General features: G+C 41.9%; 2 protein-coding genes across 3 annotated transcripts; both read left to right on the top strand.

Annotated features, from left to right (window-relative positions):
• Positions 1 to 2,042: 2,042 nt before the first annotated feature.
• cnbpb (CCHC-type zinc finger, nucleic acid binding protein b) lies at positions 2,043 to 7,758 on the top strand. 2 transcript variants are annotated; one of them, XM_070844979.1, is made up of 6 exons: positions 2,103 to 2,150; positions 4,119 to 4,311; positions 4,689 to 4,805; positions 5,607 to 5,672; positions 6,403 to 6,601; positions 6,818 to 7,758. In XM_070844979.1, the coding sequence occupies exons 3-6, from the start codon at positions 4,703 to 4,705 to the stop codon at positions 6,933 to 6,935; spliced, it is 486 nt and encodes a 161-aa protein (XP_070701080.1). In that variant the 5' UTR covers positions 2,103 to 2,150; positions 4,119 to 4,311; positions 4,689 to 4,702; the 3' UTR covers positions 6,936 to 7,758. The 2 variants fall into 2 exon arrangements, with proteins under 2 accessions (XP_070701073.1, XP_070701080.1); XM_070844972.1 differs by lacking the exon at positions 4,119 to 4,311 and having other exon boundaries at positions 2,043 to 2,150.
• A 1,618-nt stretch (positions 7,759 to 9,376) lies between these two features.
• Positions 9,377 to 16,733, top strand: isy1 (ISY1 splicing factor homolog). The gene is made up of 11 exons (XM_070847083.1): positions 9,377 to 9,458; positions 10,169 to 10,191; positions 11,049 to 11,100; positions 11,919 to 11,984; positions 12,188 to 12,230; positions 12,971 to 13,083; positions 13,669 to 13,786; positions 13,888 to 14,010; positions 14,211 to 14,329; positions 16,206 to 16,295; positions 16,511 to 16,733. Exons 1-11 carry the CDS (start codon positions 9,456 to 9,458, stop codon positions 16,616 to 16,618), a joined length of 858 nt encoding a protein of 285 aa, XP_070703184.1. The 5' UTR covers positions 9,377 to 9,455; the 3' UTR covers positions 16,619 to 16,733.
• The last annotated feature ends 2,238 nt before the right edge of the window (positions 16,734 to 18,971 follow it).

Raw genomic sequence — 18,971 nt, 5'->3', positions numbered from 1 at the left:
CACAACTTTCTATGCAAGTTGTAAATAATATACTGTAAACCTACAACTTACATCTCAAGTTTTAGTGCTATGGACATAAAATAGCCATGGTGAAAAAATCATTTTCTAAATCTACCTCCAGAGATGTTGGCTGGTCATTATGAGATCTATCTACGTGTAACTTGTTTGTAAGATGTTGCTGCCTTTACCTCTGACAGGCAGGTGATGCCTCTGCTTTGAAAATAAAACATGTATATAATCTGATTATAATGTGATTCCAATATGTATCATTTGTTTTGATGATATAATCCAGTCATTTTTACATGTCATATGTAAATGTAGTGATGCCATTTAGCCAGCTTTGTGCACCAGATTTTCCAAAATGGCCTTTGAGTGTTGTTTAAGGGCAGAGGAACCTTTAATATGCTGACATAAGGCTCTGGCTATTATTCTAATCACTTTGTCAGATTTTTAATGGGCACTTGTGGTCCCATGGTCCTATCGGCGGGTGTAATATACGCAATGAAATGCGTACAAAAATACTAATTGACTGTAAATAAATGGGATATATTATCAAGCTATGTGTATAAATGTAAATGTCCAAGACACATGAAATGCTCGTATCATGTGACTGCTGAATTAGAGTTTTTTGGTCCAGTTCAGGCACTGGTGTACTAAACGTTTCCAGGACCGGACTGTGGCTGATGACAAGCATCAATAGTAGCTCCAACTGGAAACACAGTCACCAGTACAGTCACGTGGTGCAGAGAGGAGTTGCTTGGGTCTGCTTCAGTGTGAATGGTCTGCTGATAATGGCATGCTCAGTTGTCCATTTAGTAAGCAGCATGCAGTCCATATTGGTTGAGCATGTGTTTGTGTGCACTGTCAAACACAGCCTGTGTATTGGCGCATACTAAATGGACATGCTCAGCCTTTTCTTGCCGTTCTAAATAGTGTCACAGCAAGTGTGAACACTGCCCAGGTCCTATAGTGCACCCGTGCTGCTGTCACAGACAACACTGAACACATGAGGCTCCGAGGGGACAACTGGCCGAGCGCGGCCCCGCCCCTCCCCTCCTCTCCGAGCGCGGCCCCGCCTCTCCCTGCTGGGGCCGTGTGCACATGATGCGTTCAGGGACATCTGCTGAGCTCGTAAATAGAACAATTAGCAGTTTATTTATTTGTATATACTTTGGCAAGCAGTAGAGATGATGATTTTATCACATACTACTAAAAAACAAAAGAAAGGAACAATTGATGTCAGTTTGCGAATAATTACACAAATAATTTGGAATAAACAAACAGATAGAAATATAAGCTAATTATTCCAAACATTGTTTTAAACTTACAGCATGCAGCATGTTTTCACTTCTTCATTACAACTGTGGAATAAATTCACATTTTTAACTGAAATACAGCGCTGTGCACTGATTGTAAGTACAAAATTAAATTCACAGTGTTCTTTAAACAAGAATGTTATCAAAATTTAGAAAAAAAAAAACATTTCTAATGATTCACATACAATAGTTTGCAATGTTCTCCTGATGTGATGTGTAAAACACGGCAGCTGAGCGACCTGATAGCAAGATGCTAAAGTCACACACCAAGTCCTCGATTTGAGATCAGCTGTGAACTTGTGTTGCAGGTGGCACCAACATACATATTCTGAAGCAACAGGCCCGTGGACACCCCTCCTACACAGGAGCAAGGCCCCAGATTGAACGCGACACAAAACAACAAGGCTGAATTCTTTGTGGTGCTTTTGTGTCTCTTTCAGTGACACATTGCAGGTGAGGCCCAGTTGTCCCCTGACCCCTCAGGCCCCGTAGGCAAGTTCAGTAATGTATCTATGCTCTAGCCTCTCTCTAATAATAATAATAATAATAATAATAATAATAATAATAATAATAATAATAAGCTGTATAATGTCATTATTATATAACTATTACACCAAAGTTATGTTATTACAAAGTTTAATGTCAATACAACCAGCTACAATTCCGACGGCAACTGAATGGAGCAATACGTGTTTGTGTTTGTGTGTGTGTGTGTGTGTGTGTGTGTGTGTGTGTGTGTGTGTGTGTGTGTGTGTGTGTGTGTGTGTGGTGCCGTGTGCAGACCGCGTGTGGCGCAGAGGAGGATAGAAAACAAACACAGTCTCGGGGTCTGAGGTGAGTTTGAGCTCCGGCCGATCAATCCGCTCTTTTCTCCCCGCAGCAGGCTCACCACCGCCGGGCTGCCGTGCCGCTTCGTCCCGGTGTGACTCACCCGGAGAGGACGCGCTGCGGAGCGGACGATCTGCCGCTGTTTTATTCCGCTGTGGAACATATGCTAACGTGCTAGCGTGCTAGCTGACAGTGTGACAGCTCCGGGCCTGTTGACAGGCCGGATCTCCCCGCACGCACAGCGGGGACGTCCGCAGAGCAGAGCCGGAGGAGGAACTGTCCCCCCGGGCGGAGTGGAGCTCATCCCGGAGCGGAACCTCCGGCTGGTGGCCGCAGAGAGTCGCCTGTTAGCGGCGTCAGGCCGCGGGAAGCCCGGGGGGGCGGTGCTGCCTCTGGAGGCTTGTGCACAGTTTAGCTTAACGTAGAGGCAAAATACACCTAAAGTAAAACCAGCATACATTACCCAACACTGACTGTGATGACTGTAACCGGGATCATAATCCAGTCCGGTTCTCTGTGGTCCCACGTGAGAAGTTTGTCTCTCAGCTGCCCGATAAAAATAAACAGCAGAGCAGAAAACACCTGAAGTCATCAGTCCGTCAGCAGCGAGGAGGCTGCTGTCTCCCTGCTGCTGCAAATCAAGTTTAAAAGCTGGAAACATTGTTAAAGTGATCAGTCGATCAGGTCTGATTAATGATTTTAAAGCTAAAAAATCTCCTCATCCTCTCCTGGCAGTCTGCTCATGTCAGAGTGATCAGAATCTCTTCTGGGCTGTTGGATGAACTAAACTAAACATTTTAATATTTCTGCTTGGACACTTTTCACTGTTTCCAGTTATTTTACAGACCAAAATTATTAGCAGTGATAATAACTGTTAGTTTCTGCCTCCTTCAAAGTGAACATCGATCCCCTAAAGTCCAGCTCCTCAAAAACAAACACGTCAGAGGTGAAAAAGTGAAAGTGAAAGTTACCCATTGTGAAATGCTGTGTTAAGTTGAATTACTTTATATACTGATGGGTAGTTTAATCTACAGCAATGCATCATGGTCTGTGAGATCATCATATATTTGTGGTGCTGCTGTCCTGTGAGAGTCACTTATTTCTAATTCATTGGTTCAAAGAAACTGCTGTTTTCCACTTAGTTACAGTCACTTTCTCAACCCATGAAGGAACACTTACTTCTTTAGTTTATCAGAATTAGTATTATTATTCAGAATCACTAAATTTGGAGATGCATGATTTTCACCTGACAGGAAGGGCGGGACGTATCTTATTCTGAAAAGTAGCTAATATGTCAGATAAATGTAATGGAGTAGAAAGAATGATGTTTGCATCTGTAACGTAGTTGAATAGAAGCACAAGTCTGCATTAAATCAAGTCAAATGGGTGTGTGATAAATTAGGCTCAGGAAAGCAGCTCTTATTGTGAAAAACCTGTCTTGGATGAGCCTTTATTTTGAAATATCAGAGGAAAACAGACACGTTAAAGGGACACAATGAGAATTCCACTTATGGAAGCAGGATTTGGAGCCTTCGCTTTAGACCTCAAGAGGTCGGTGTGTGTTTGAGCCCTCTTGTGTGCAGCCATGTGGGGAAACAGCTGGAGTTCAGGCTTGCACAGTGATTTTCCAAGATGACACGGTGGAGGAAGTGAAAACAACACCTCCAGGCGTGTTGTAGTAGAGAGATTGTAACTGGTTCAACCTGAAAACCTGCACGACTGAGAATCCGCCTTCAGTCAGCGTCTCCTCCCTCTGTAACACACACTCCGCACCAGCGAGCAGGAAGTTCACACTCTTTTCAATCACCATTGTGTCGCGTCGTCACTGACAGCTGTACATCTGTAACATCTGGAACATTGCATTGTGGGATTGTTAGCGGCCAGAAGAGGACATGCTGGGCTCTGTTGTTCCAGGGCACCGCGCGAGAGGAGACACTCACCCTCCCTGTCTGTCTCTGTCTGTCCGTCTCTCAGGGATGCAGGGAGCAGGGATGGAGCTCTCTGAGGAGCTCCTGTGTGGAAACAGTTTCATCACCTCTCAGGTTCTGTCCTCTGTCAGCCTGAGAGCCACACACAGAGGTTGGAGGTGTCAGGCTGGGTCGTCTCATTAAGACGTCCGTCCCTGATCTTCAGATTCAGCAGACTGCTGCTCAGGCTGATGGAGGAGGTCTGTACTTCCTTGCCAGAATTCCCCCGCCGTAGCTGAACTATGGGATGATGAATATGAATATGTCTTTCCTTCCTTGGCTGTTTCTCCTCCAGTGGGACAGTGGCGGAGTGAGGACGATATCCTGCTGTCCTTAAACATCCCAGACTTGAGAGACTTTGTTATCAGTGTGGAGGTTTCAGATTTGTCCTGGCAGAGCCGAAGCTGTTGAGGTGTTGAGAGGTTTTTGGCGCAAACCCCCTGGACGGATGACCACCATGGCCAAATTATGGCCATTTTGATGAAGGCAAACTTTGTGTAAATAGACTTAACCAGAAATAAAGGTCTATTTTAATCTCTCTCTGTCTCCCTCCCTCCCTGTCTGTCCGTCTGTCCAGCCGTCGTCGTGGTGATGAGCAGTAATGAGTGTTTCGGCTGTGGCCGCAGCGGTCACTGGGTGAAGAACTGTCCAAGCGGCGGTCGGGGACGAGGGAAAGGACGCGGCAGAGGCAAAGGTGATACTGCATGTGTGCATGCTGCATGTCATCTGCTTTCTCCCTGTCTCCCCCCTGCCTCTCCTGTCACTCTCTACTGTGTGCTGTCAAATAAAGCATAAAAAAACCACAACATTAAGTTTAGCTCGGCATTGAAAAGAATTGTTGTTATTTATCCACAAACCATATGTGAAAGGAGAACAAGCCAGCTTTGATCACCAGGTCTTCAGTGACGGCATAGTAAAGTCCAGTTTAGTCAAACGTTTCTGAGGAAGACCTGTGAGGTTGAAACCAGTCAGAGTTTTAACCAACATGCTCGACTAAAGAATTCTTTTTTGGTGCCATTTAAGTTTAAAGTCTACTTAGAGTGCTTTTGTGCAGATGGTGCTTTTATTCTGAAGGACAGGAGCAGGAAGTTTTCTCGTAGAAACCAGCTTTGTGCAGGGACTTCAGGAAGGGATCATATGTTGATATATTAACCAAATGTAGTGCAGTAGAAGTGAAACTGAAGAAGTAAAGCACCTCATAATTGTACCTGAGAACTGCAGTGAAGTAAATGTTTCTGTTTTACTGCCTCTGTGAGCAGATGAGTGAATGTCAATGCATTTACTCAAAGATTCATTCTGTTTGTGCTGAAACTGATGAAACTGGATTTCTGTGCTGTGACATCATGGAGACAAAGAGTTTAAGTTTTTAATCTGTTTGATTTTGTTTTTCTCTGTTTCGAATGAAGAAAAGACAAAAATCTTGAATTGCTTGAAAACAGTTTAGAATCGTGTGTGTGTGTGTGTGTGTGTGTGTGTGCGTGTGTGTGTGTTTCAGATCTGTTCTGTTATCGCTGTGGGGAGCTTGGACACGTCGCCAGAGACTGTGAGAGGACTGAGGATGGTGAGGACACACACACACACACACACACACACACACACACACACACTGTGTATAATTCCTACTTCCTGTATTCATGTGACTCCTTTAACACCTTTAGATGGACGGTTTAAAATAAAGCGACGAAAATCAGTGCGCCAGAACCAGAGAACCATCGTCTTTATTCCACGTGTTCTTCTGCTCTGTCAGAACCCGCCGCCTACATTACCCACAATGCAATTCTCCCTCTTTTTGGCCATAACTCAAGAACTCGTACACTAATTATGACAAAATTTCACACAAATGCCTAATTGGATAAAATATCAACTTCACTGTGACTTCATAGTGTTCTGAGAAAACGCACCAATGGTCCTTATTGATATAAGTGAAGAACAAGAGGGGAGATTAAGACTATATTTCACATTTGGTCCGATACTGAGTCGGTGATCCTAATCTTGGCGTAATACTTTACTACCCACTGCTAACTGTTCAGTTACCCTGGATGATCATGTTAATAGCTGCTGCAGGTCAGTGAGATTTCATCAATAACATCAATCCATAATGAGTAGTCACAAGGTAATCCTGCTATAATTCTGGGTTCAGTTAGTCCTGATCTAAGCCTGAGCACAGCCCTGTCAGTCCTGGACTAAAGGAGGTTCGGGCCCAGGTCGTCATATAGGGTGAGAACTCTTGTAATGAAGTTGTGGTGTTTGGAAGAGGATCTGTGACCCTGAGGCTGCTGTCGCCCCTGCAGCCTGTTATAACTGCGGCAGAGGAGGTCACATCTCCAGAGACTGTAAGGAGCCGAAGAAGGAGCGAGAGCAGCTGTGCTACAACTGTGGGAAGGCCGGACACATGGCCCGGGACTGCAACCACGCCCACGAGCAGAAGTGCTACTCCTGCGGTGGCTTTGGACACATCCAGAAATGCTGTGAGAAGGTTAAATGCTACAGGTAAACTAACTGCTACAGGTAAACTAATAACTACAGGTCTACTAACATCTAAAGTAAAGTAATGCTACGGCCAACTGATGCCACGAGTAAATTAACTGCTACAGGTAAACTAGTTCCAGTGGACGTACTTTAAGCAGACGGATTTGGTTTAGTCTTTGGTTTGGTTGTTAGCCTCTGCAGTGTGTGCTGTATTTGCTGGTTCTGTGTTTGCTGCAGGTGTGGGGAGACCGGCCATGTTGCGGTGCACTGCAGCAAGGCGTCGGAGTTGAACTGCTATAACTGCGGGAAGTCGGGCCACCTGGCCAAGGAGTGCACCATTGAGGCCACTGCCTAGCTGCCACCCCATACCCCACACCCCACACCTTCGCCCTCGTTTATCTCTTTGTTCTTTCTCTTTGTTCATTCCCTATGATCCTCCTCTTCTCATTGGCCCAGAGGCCTGTCAGTCAGCCTCACAGCAGCCAGTCAGAGCAAGTGGCAGATGGAGAAGGGACGGACTCTGAAAAAACAAAAAGCAACTTTCTTCTGCATTTCTAAAAGAAAAAAACAGAATTTGTGTTTTTAGTTTGGTAGCAGTGTCATGATGTACAAAACTTTGTATAAGAATCCTTTCTGCCCAGCCGATTGGCTGAGAGAGTAGAGTGACTTAAAAAAAAGTGAAGCCCCCCCCTCAGCTATAAAGTGGGCAGGGCTTTAACAGAGGGAAAATAAGTGATGGACATTTCTTTCTTCCAACACGGTGATTTTTTTTTTTTTTTCTGGACAAAACCCAGTTTGTCTGAAAGAAACGTGAATGGCCCCAACTCACACGTCTGGCCACTTCATTGCCTCATGGTGGAACGAACGAGCAAATCAGAGCAGGTCACAACAGACAACAAAAGGAACATTAATAATTAATATTTAAAAGGTGCATTTTGTTGCTGTTTGGACCAGATGGAGGGACTCATCGATGGAGACAAAAACTAATAATAACAGTAAAATACATAAAAAAAACGACAATTTTAAGTTTGGAGAACGGAGAATGTTTTCACAAAGATCCAAATGTTATTTTTGTACAATATATCACTTAGAGCTACTGTAAAAATGTCATTTGGTTGTACTGCAGACTGTAAGTTTAACCTGACAATAAAAACATGGAGGAGGAGGGAGAGGATGGAGCTAAGTCTGATCAATTTATTTCACAACAACAACACACACATATACAAGAAAGGTTCAGTAAGGTTTTATTCAACAGGTCTGTTGTTCACGAGTAATTAATAAGATGTTTTCTGGAAACAGCTGTTTATGGCGGCTTGTTTCTCCCAAGAAAACGCAAGTTGATTTGTTCAGCACCTTTTAACAACATAAGACAGACATTAAGATGTGATACACAAGAAACACAAGTCAGTATTAAAAAATGCATATAATCAGGATTTTTTAAAAATGTGCTAAAAATTCAGCATCATATAAATACTTAAGACAAAAGATTACTTTTAAATTTCACCTTACCATGAATATTTCTACTTCCAACCGTGAAAATGTATGAGTTTCTGACACTGACACATTTAAACCTGGGTAAATACTCATGTATTCATTTGTAATGAAAATTGGTTTAAATAAGGTTTAAGTAATTTTTTTTAAATATAAAAAACCTAAAAATTTATGGGTTTTGCACTTTGGTGGCAGTGATGTCAATCTGTCTCCATCTGCATGATTATGTCAAGTGCTGTTTTTGTATAATTTGGACTGATGGAATCATTAAAATGTTAAAGAAAAGATGTCCGAGGATCAAGCCCTGGGGAGCTCCATGCACACACTGGTCAATTACAATGCAACCTCTGATTTAGTCAAAGTAACTCCTGTGACAAAACAGTCTCAAATGTTAATGAAAATTTGACTTTTCTGTGGTGTAAGCACCTCCAAAGGTTTTTGACATGTCAAATGAAACGATGCTGATGATGACAGAATATTGTCATGTTTTATTTTATTACATAGTTGATTTAATTTGATTAATATTACTGTATTTTCTATTTTCATATTTGATTAAATTAATTTTATTTATTGTATTTGTTTGTGTTTATCTTACTGTTGCATTTAGAACCGATTTTAAAGGTGCAGTGGGTAACTTATATAAAAATAGCTTTTGTCATATTTGCTGAAACTGTCACAGTATCCTAACAGTAGCACATGGGACAGGTAGTTCTCTTAATGGCATTTGCAATAATCCACCAGACTTGGACAAAAACAGCCAATCAGAGCCCGGAGGAGTCTCTAACACTGTGTAAAGCATTGCTATGCACTCATAGTGCAGACACTCATGCACTTCTCAATCTTACCCCCTTAAATTGGTCTCAATGTTGCAAACAGTTCCAAGAATAATTTACAGGAATGTAGAAACAGACACACAGCAAAGCTGATCAAACATTGGTGAAAATAGTCACAGAATTTGTATATACATACAAATAGGTGTATATAGAGATATATATTTAAAAAGCAGTAATGGCCAACAGCATACAATGTCTATTGAAAAGTGTTTCTGTCAATGAGAAATGGGTACAAATAGAGCAATGAAATAAATATAGATTAGGGTGTTTAATTTTTGAATTATACTTACTTGTTTTACTTATTTGATTTTATTTTTCTATGTAATCTGAATTATTGTTGCTAGTGAAAGCAGTTGACAAGGAGAAAATGGCCTCCGGTGAAAACTCCACCAGTAGGCGGCAGTAATGTTATAATAAAGACATCATATAACAGGAAACAGGAGAAGAAGACGGAGAAGGACTTCCTGTTCGTGTCGGCGCGTGTAGATCGTTTGAGTTTTCTTCAGTTTGTCGACGGATTCTGTATAAAAACACACAAACCCGCCGCAGAGATGGTGAGCAATGGAGCATATCTTCAGTGGGACTCTGGCGTTATTTACCACAGATACGTAGCTAGGTAGCATGCTAATCTGTTTAGCCGGACTTTAGCCTGTTAGTTCCAGCTGGCGGCTAACAGGTCCATTAAGTAACGTTTGTGAATACTCAGCAGATGAAAGTTTGAAATTCATAAACACTGTGACGAATTTCTCACAAGATATCAGTAATGACACGAAAATCTCAGGCACACACTCTGTGATAAAATAACAGATGTTTGAGTGGAGTCTGGTGTGCATGCTTGGTGTTAAATCAGTACAGTGAAGTTAGATATTCATTAGCTTCCTGTTTTGATTGTTAAGTAATCATTTTAGCAGTATACCTTATTAAGAAATGTATGCTTTCTCATCCTGTGAAAAGTCAAGCTAAATTCTAATTTTCAGATTTTAAGAGGCAGGGAAGATGAAGCCAAAAGTGTCCAGTGTTCTTCATACAGCCGGGGACAGAGCTCAGTCCAACAGTCCCTGATAAAATGAGTCTGTGGAGTAAATTTAGTCAGTTTAATCATAGTCCACCTTTTACCCAAATAAAAGGTAAAATAGAAAAAAGCCTGCAAAGGCATCAAATTGTCTGTTTTTCACGTTTTGTTCATGACTTGATTAACTGGCCATCGGCAGATTCATGTAATTCCAGCTTGTGTTATTACTGACATCTGTGTTTGTCTCTACAGGCGAGAAATGCTGAGAAGGCCATGTAAGTACTGACTCTGTGTCTCCGTATACAGAAACCTGTCATTCACTTCTTCGGGTTTATTATCTCGACTTTTCAGATTCTGCTCATATTCGGTTGTCGGATTATTAACCGACACAGTGTCAGTATGCCGTGACAGTCAGCAGTGAGATCAGTTGTATAAATGTCTGGTGCTGAAGCACTGTATGTGTTGTTTTGTTCTTCTGTAGTGTTTTAAAGACAATGGAAGAGTTGCTACTGGGAATTCAAATAAACTGGAGGACAAACTAAAATTAAAATGACATAATTAGAGTTTAAGTATGAGCAAACTTTAATTATAAAACACTCACAATATTATTATTACCCAGAAACTAAATAGATTAATGCCTATTGGTAGACTGAGTGGGGGTGTTAATAGTGAAGAGTGTATTTCCTCCACACTTGTGTTTCCAGTAAATATCACAGCATGTTTGAATGCCATAATCTGAAGATTTTCTGGATTAGTCGATTTGATTTATTAAACATCAGAACTTTTATTCTGATATTTAAAACCAAAGAATTTCAGTTTTCATTTGTGACAAAGAAAAGCAGCAAAATCCCACAAGTGTCGGACAGATTTGCATGAGACCACATCATTTAACTTGTTGTCAAAATAGTTACATTTCAGTTGATGAACAAATCACTGAATCATCCAGCTGGTTTCCGCTCTAATGCTGAGTTTATCATTTATTTAAAAAAAGTTAAATTACAGACGAGTTGACTTTTCTGTGTCTGAAACAACAACCAGACTGACTTCCAGTGGTTCTGTCATTTTCACATTCCTCTATCAGTGCCGTTACGTTCTGCTGTCGTTAACTGTGTTCGTCTGCTGTGTCTCTCAGGACGGCTCTGGCTCGGTTCAGACAGGCTCAGCTGGAGGAGGGAAAAGTCAAGGTCAGGTTCTACTCTGTGTTCTACTGCTGGTTAAACTTCAGACTGATGTAAAAACTCCTCTGGGTTCTACTCAGTGTTTATGTTCTCATCAGAGGTGGTGTTTTCAGGAATTATTCTTAAGTTTCTGATGTGTTGGAGACTGTAGCTCCACAGAGGCCCTCCAGGTTTGGGCCCCAGTAACGTTTTCCTCAGGCAAAAGCCTGAAGAGCTGAACAAGGACACTTCTTTAGGTTTTTCTTCATAAATGAAAGTTATTATTGTAGTCTGATTAACATTAGTAATGCTCCTGTGGCTAAACTGAACAAGTCTAAACATCTCTAATGTCTGATGCTGTGAGACAGGACGGGAAGAGATAACATCACTATGAGGGACACCATGTATGCATACAATAAACACAGTGTTAATGTTGGCCCAGTTCACGTTCGTTAGTCGTCATGGTAACAAGCTGTAATCAAACATTCCAACTTACAAAAAGCAAACTCAGAAGATCCACACATTTACATTCAGGGGTACGGTTATACTTTAAAGAAGGTACATGAATGCATCTCTTGTTCAAACATTAAACATACAGTGTGCATAAGGCACAAACTGACTGAACTAAGAGATTACTTGAGAAGTTTGAAACAAACGAAGAGATTTCTTCTTCAGTGTTCACAACCTGAAAATATCCAGACTTACAAAATGTTCCTTAAAGGCTGAGAAATCTTCCACATTTAAAGGAAAAAACAGGAAGACAGTCTCTGTTAGCAGAGATCTGTCTGTCTGCTCGTATTTTAGCATCCCCAGAAAACTGGAACTAACTGCCCATATGTCTGCAGGAGAGGAGACCTTTTCTGGCGTCAGAGTGCAGTGAACTGCCCAAAGCTGAGAAATGGAGACGACAGGTACGCACTCTGTAGTATCAACGCTGCCTCCCACATCATCACCTGTAGCTACGCTGTTAACCAATCATACAGCCTTGGGTTTTTGTTTCTGGTTAAGAAATACTACAATGCCCATGACTCTCAGCTGCTGAAGAAGAAGATGACAGTCAGATGTCTGTCGCTGCTGACAGCAAGCTGAAGCTGATTGTGTTTGTGTGTTTCAGATCATCAGTGAGATCTCAAAGAAAGTGGCTCAGATCCAGAATGGTGAGTGTGATGAATCTGACAGGACGTTAAGTGTAGTGTATCGAAGCGTATTATGAACTGTGCTCCTAAACTGGAGCAGTGGGTTGTCTGTGGCTCAGGTAGAGTGGCCACATGTTGAGGGGTTTAGTGACTGTAGTCTGTAAGGCAGGCGTACCATTCTTCAGCATTTCATTTTGGTGCAACACAAGTTTTCAGTTTGATTTAGGTTCAGATCTCCGGTGGGATTTTAGGTAATTTAAATAGTTTTACTCCCTGTATTGTTGTTGTGGCTTTTTCTAAACTGTTGATCAGATCCTAGAACTGACCCTGGTCTACTGCGTTTCTTAATCTGTGAACCGTTTCGTTGGTGCAGTGGAATTTCTTTTGTCCGATGGTCTGTTCATCCTGTGTCAGAGGTTCAGAGTGTTTATGTTGTAATGTTGGGTCCTGTTGGTGTGTGTGTTTTTGAACTGATGGCTGTGTTACAGGTTCAGGGTTACATTCACTGGAAATTTTTTTACACATTATTGTGTTTCAATGGTGGGGGTTCTTTGTTTTTCCATGTTTTGCATTTAATGCAGCTTCTTAGAAGATGTGGTTAAAGGTTGGTGTGAACTGTTGCTTTATTTCATTTGAATTAAATATTTGCACAAATTGTTCAGCGCTGGTTGGAGCCCATCTGTATGATTCTGGTTCTGTCTGTCCATCTGACCTCTCACCGTCTCTCTCTGTCTGTCTCTCTCTCTCTCTCTCTCTCTCAGCTGGTCTTGGGGAGTTCAGGATTCGGGATCTAAATGATGAGATCAACAAGCTGCTCAGAGAGAAAGGTCACTGGGAGGTTCGGATTAAAGAACTGGGAGGACCCGACTATGCGGTAAACCTTTTCTTAAGCCAGTAACCCTCCTGGTCCCAGTGACTGCATCTGGAACCATGTTTTTTATCTGCGTTTTGAATTTGAGCATAACAAACCAGAGTGGAAACACCAACAACTACAGGAAATTTAACTTCCACTTGGCTGAGGTGGAAAGTGTGTTAAAAAAACAAAATGCCACTAAGTGCAATGGAAACAGATTTTGCAAACACATGACACATGTGACTTCAACGTCCACAAAAGCTTCAGCTCCTCCTGAGAGAGAAAAGACAGCAGTGGATTGAATGAGGTATCATCATGTGATAAGCTACCAGAGATCAGGTCTGCCGCTCTGCTCTGAAACAGTAGCGGCCAGCGGCAGCACGGCACAACTTGCTGACCAGGCTACTCTGTAGGAGACTCGAAGAACAATTGATTTCAGAGGAAACTGCTGTTTTATACGAGTGAAACAAGTGAAGCCGGACAAAACAAGACATTTTCCGTTGTCCAATGTTTTTTTGGTTTTTTTTTTACACCAAAATAGCCAATAGTGAGCTGATGAATGGATGATGAAACTAAAGGTTGGTTCGATGTGTTTGCTTGTTTCAGCGGGTCGGCCCCAAGATGTTGGACCATGAGGGGAAGGAGGTTCCAGGAAATCGGGGATATAAGTACTTTGGAGCAGCCAGAGACCTGCCCGGAGTCAGAGAGCTGTTCGAGAAGGAGCGTACGTAAACACTGTCTTTACTTCCTGTTTTCCATCAAGCAATCCATCACTGTGCCTTTGTCTGATTGGGCCTCACGGATCATGTGACCCCCCCCCCCCAGCTGCCCCAGCACTGAGGAAGACAAGGGCAGAGCTGATGAAGGAGGTGGACGCAGAGTACTACGGTTACAGAGACGAGGACGACGGAGTGCTGCTTCCTCTGGAGGCGCAGTACGAGAAACAAGGTTCGGTTTAAATTTAAAATCCAGCGCTCACAACACCACAATAATCACCCACATCCCACAGATATAAAGAAAAGAGACTCATCCATACACTCGGACTTTGAACTGATGCACAACACACAAAGTGCAGCGTGGATCAAGTGCAGACTAAATGTGTTTATGTGGTGTATTTCTGTATGTGTGTGTGTGTGTGTTGTGTGCAGCTGTGTTGGAGGCAGTGCAGAAGTGGAGAACAGAGAAAGAGGCTCGGCTATCAGGAGACAAACAACAACAGGAGGAAGAGGAGGAGGAGGAGAGCATCTACACTGTCCACAATGAAGAGGTGAACTGTCCCTTTAAATTCAGGGAGCTTCCGGGGTTTTCCAGGCACTTCATGGGCCCTGTAGAGGTTTATTCAAGTCCGAAGAGTTCAGGCTGCAAGATGTTTTAGGATCAGCTGGCTGTGCCACCTCAGTTAAACTCCTAACTAATTTAAAACTAATTTATCAAACTTGAAATTGGCAGTTCTCTATTGTATTGACTCTCCACAGTTACATATGCCATACACACAGGGACTGACCCCACCGGGGCAGTCGATGAGGATATCTCCTTAAGACACACCACTACAAATCCCGTTTGCAGGGTTTTGAGGACCAGGTGTGCATGAATTCACTCCAGTTTGCCATTTTGGTTGTATTGTCCGCCATGAAAAAGATTTGCCGCAGGCATCAGAGGGGATCACATCTGATCTGATGTAGTTCTTGCTTGTGGGTACAGTTGCATTCAAAATTATTCAACCCCCATTGGAATAATATTCCTCTTTCTGCCACGTCCAGGTAGTGCAGCCAGTGTTCCTTTAACTTTGATTCCTACAGCATCTGAAGGAAGGTTCAGTGTCTTTGCTATCTTTAGCATCCTTTTCCTCGTCAAGACAATGATCTCCTCTCTTAACTTTTTGGACAGTTCTCTGGACTTACCCATATTTCTAACATGCAACCAAGCGTCAGTGTGAACAAACCCTGAGCCAGTCCTGGTATTTAATGTCTTCTATCTCATAGCTGTGCTTGAGACAACACCTGGTTTGCAATTGAGAGCTCGTATGAGGGATTCTATTCAGGGGAAACCACTTGTAATATTAGTTGTTTTGAGCTATTTCAATTGTTCTTATTACAGTTGCTCATTGAACACAGCTGAAAGTTTCTGCATTTTGCCGCTACACCAAATTTGCAAGGGGGGTAGAATGCTTTTGAGTGCAAATGTACATGTTTCTTGTCCAAAGGAAGCTGGTCAAAATAGGCTCCATGCTTATATGAACTGATAAAAGCATGCACATGAACTGAATCCACCCCAATGTAGGTGAATTAAACCTTTAAGACCTTCACGATGCTACATTTTGTTTTGGTGAAACGGCGCGGTCCTGCGTTCTACTTGATAAAGCAGTGAACACATTCTGCACTGTAACAGAGGACCGTGCTGTCTTCCTCATGGATATAAACCTCTTTGTACAATTTGTACAACATTGCACAGTATAATCTGCATATTTGGTATTTAGATAATATGATCATGTGTATAATAAGCACTGTATACATTTCTCATGGGATTTATATGCTCTTTGTTTGTGTTACTGCCCCAAACTTCACATGCTGGATAGGAGTCCAGTCTTGAAGAGACACCTACATGCCCATATTGAGTCCCACTCAAAGCATTACTACTGACAAACAGGAAGTCAGCGTCTTGTCACCTCAGAGAGCCTCATAGATCATTCATTCATTTATTTATTTATTTATTTAAATGAACTTAACTTGCTGTGGTCGCCACATGATGCACAGCAACATGGGTGCAAGTGCCTGGTCAACGCTGCTTGAAGCTTGAAATTTAGCTTTTGCCCTGATATATAAGTGGATGTTTTTATTACATGTTTAGTGACGGTGTAAAACATGGTGCTGTTTAAGCAGCTGAACCAGAGTCAGTAAGTCTGTTGGGACTCTCAACCTGCCTCAGGATCTCTAGTTCACATCTCTGTTGTAGCTATCTTGTTGTAACTACAGATTAGCTTTAATCATCACTTTACATCTTAAACAACTGACTGACAACTTGATTAGATAATAATGATAATATCAACCTTATTAGGAGACAGTTTACAGACTGTGAGAACGGGGGCAGAGCCACATATGTAGCTTCCTGTAAGTGAGGTTTGTTCGTTTTGTGTGCGTGTGCAGCCAGATGATGATGAGAGCAGGGAGGAGCTGGAGGGAGAGGAGCCAGGAGTCACCTTCATCGCACACGTACCTGTTCCCTCACAGAAAGAGGTGAGACACACACACACACACACACACGTCTCTAAAGACATTATGTATCCCCTAACCATCACAGCTAAATGCCCACCCCCAAACAATATCCTGACTTCTGTATTGATGCCATTTGTTTTTTGGTTACAAAACCAAATAATGTGATACCATACAATTTTATACAGTTTAATGCCACTGCTTAAGACCTGTCTCTCTCTCTGACCTGTGTGTCTCAGGTGGAGGAGGCTCTCGTCAGGAGGAAGAAGATGGAGTTGTTGCAGCGTTACGCCAGTGAGACTCTGCAGGCTCAGAGTCAGACGGCCAAAACTCTGCTGGGACTGTGACCTGTCTGCGTGTGACCTGTCTGTCTGTCTGTAACCTGTCTGTTTTGTCTTTTGATGTAAATATTGGCTCATTTTTGTACTTGGCCTGTTTCTTATTAAATCTTTCTTCTGCTCAGTTTGGTGTTCTCGTTGGGGTTTGTTGGTTCTACAGGTTTTCAGGGAGTTTTTAACCTGAACCTGCAAGTCTTGAAAAGCAATAAATTCAGTATCAACAACTGTGAGATGCAAAGTGACCACAGTGATCCATCAAAGCTAAAGTCACAAAACACCCTTCATGCATGCTGACTTTTCCTTATACAGTTCTCATTTATTCAAATTTAATATCCATCGTTTCATGTGATTAAAGCAGAATGCCAAACAGGTAAGACAAGTCAGAATGTAATCTAAAATCCTGATTGGTTCTGAGTTTATTAAAACAGTCCTCTTCATCATGTGGTTCCTATAACACTGTCAGACTCATTATGGACAGTTTAAAACGAAAAGGATCAAAATCGATGCAGTAGATTCTGAGATAACTTTATTCATTTCTACGCGTTCTTCAAAACCACCTACATTACCCACAATGCAACTCTCCCTCTGACAGAAATGGGATGTGTTATGTTAGAAGCTCTTAATGTAGCCGGAGGCCTTAAGCCTGCAGCAGAGCTCTGTTAAGCTTCTGTCTTTCTTACTCCAGACACATTTTTTACATTTTTAAAACATGTTCTTCAGCCCTGACCTATGCTGACTCAAGTGACATCACTTGAGGGTACTTGTCAAACTCCGCACAGCGTCCTCTGGAGACACCAGAGGATTTATACTACTATTGAAATATATACAGTAGGGATGTTAAGATTCACTAATTCAAACCGGAAATTGATTTTAACTTTGCGATTGGCAGACTTTTTAATTGATCCAAATGTACTATGAACCGGTTGATTGCTGGATCTCTAATTTGTGCCATTGGCTAAGTTTTGTTTTCAGTGTTCGAGGAGATTTGCCAAGTTCAAGAATTGCAATGTACTGAGGGGGTTAGACTCTTCATATTTTTTCTTTTTTTTCATACAGCAAGTCTGTTTTGTTTGTGTCTATTTGAAAAAATGAACATAATGACATGGTATTCTGATGTGATTTTTCCATTTTTGTCTACACAAATAGATTCAGGTTGCATTGAATCGAATTGAATCGCACTGTATTGTTCAGTAATAAAATGTATTGTCCCTGAATCGAAACATCGCCTCGTTTCTCATTGGATCGGCACATCAGGGAGAGATGCCCCTCAATATACAGTCATCTGGAAACTGGGGATCACAGCTTTAAGTAAATAACGTCAATATATGTTGACAGGTAAGAACAATGAAAACATTTAATTGTAAGTGGCCTCAAATCTGTCTGTTTTTCTGTCTGTCTCATTGAAATGTTTCTGTTTTTCTTGGCTTGACTGCATTCAGACACTGGCATCAATTCAAACATTGTCAGAGGAGTGAAGAGAAACAGTCTCTCTGTCCTCTCCAGGGTTCAGCTTCCTCTGTGTCTCATCATGTGGTTTCAATCTGGCCGCTGATTGGTTGATTGGTGGCAGCATTCTGCAGCATGTGATTGGCTGATTAATAGCTGAACGCTGCATGTGATGTCATGTGAGGAGAAAACTGCCATCAGCCGCATTTAATCAGCATCTTGTGTGTGTGTGTGTGTGTGTGTGTGTGTGTGTGTGTGTGTGTGTGTGTGTGTGTGCGTGTGCTACTATCTCTGCTGTGTTTCAGCTACGCTCTGTCTGTTCACAGTTTTTAGCTCTTGGACTGAAGGTTTCTCTGATCAACTGAATCAAATTTTCCAGCCAACATAGCACTGACTGACCCAGTGTCCTCAGCTTAAATGTAAAGACTATTTTATTGGCTTCTGTCATGTTTTAGACCAAACACATTTAACCAAAGCAACTATACATCTTTTATCAGTAAATGTAACTTTAACATTTTGTTATTTCAGTCACACTCTCAGCTGTGTGGATGTTACTAGAGTTCATCTTTGGCTCAGACTGAGATATGTGAACAGCTATTAGACATGTTTCACTCACTGTGAATTGTAATTACCTCACTGATCCTCTGACTTTTAACATTTGAATGTGTCTAATACTTTGGTTTATCACCACATACCTTGCAATATAATTGGTATTCCCATCAACCTCAGCTTTACTCTACTATTTACTAGTACACGTGCACTGGTATGGTAGTAAAATCACACTGTTGGTATCCTGCTGTTGCTGTTGGTTTGCTGCTGTCTGAACAGTTAAAGTTGTAGTGATCATCAGAGACAAACAACACACAGACGTGACATTACTGTTGTTTATTGATTGGTTAATAACTAAATTAATGTG

This window comes from Pempheris klunzingeri, chromosome 2 (genome assembly GCF_042242105.1).
Source record: "Pempheris klunzingeri isolate RE-2024b chromosome 2, fPemKlu1.hap1, whole genome shotgun sequence".
Lineage (NCBI taxonomy): Eukaryota > Metazoa > Chordata > Actinopteri > Acropomatiformes > Pempheridae > Pempheris > Pempheris klunzingeri.
Note: the sequence above shows the minus strand (reverse complement) of the source record. Positions and strands in the feature narration are given on the sequence as shown.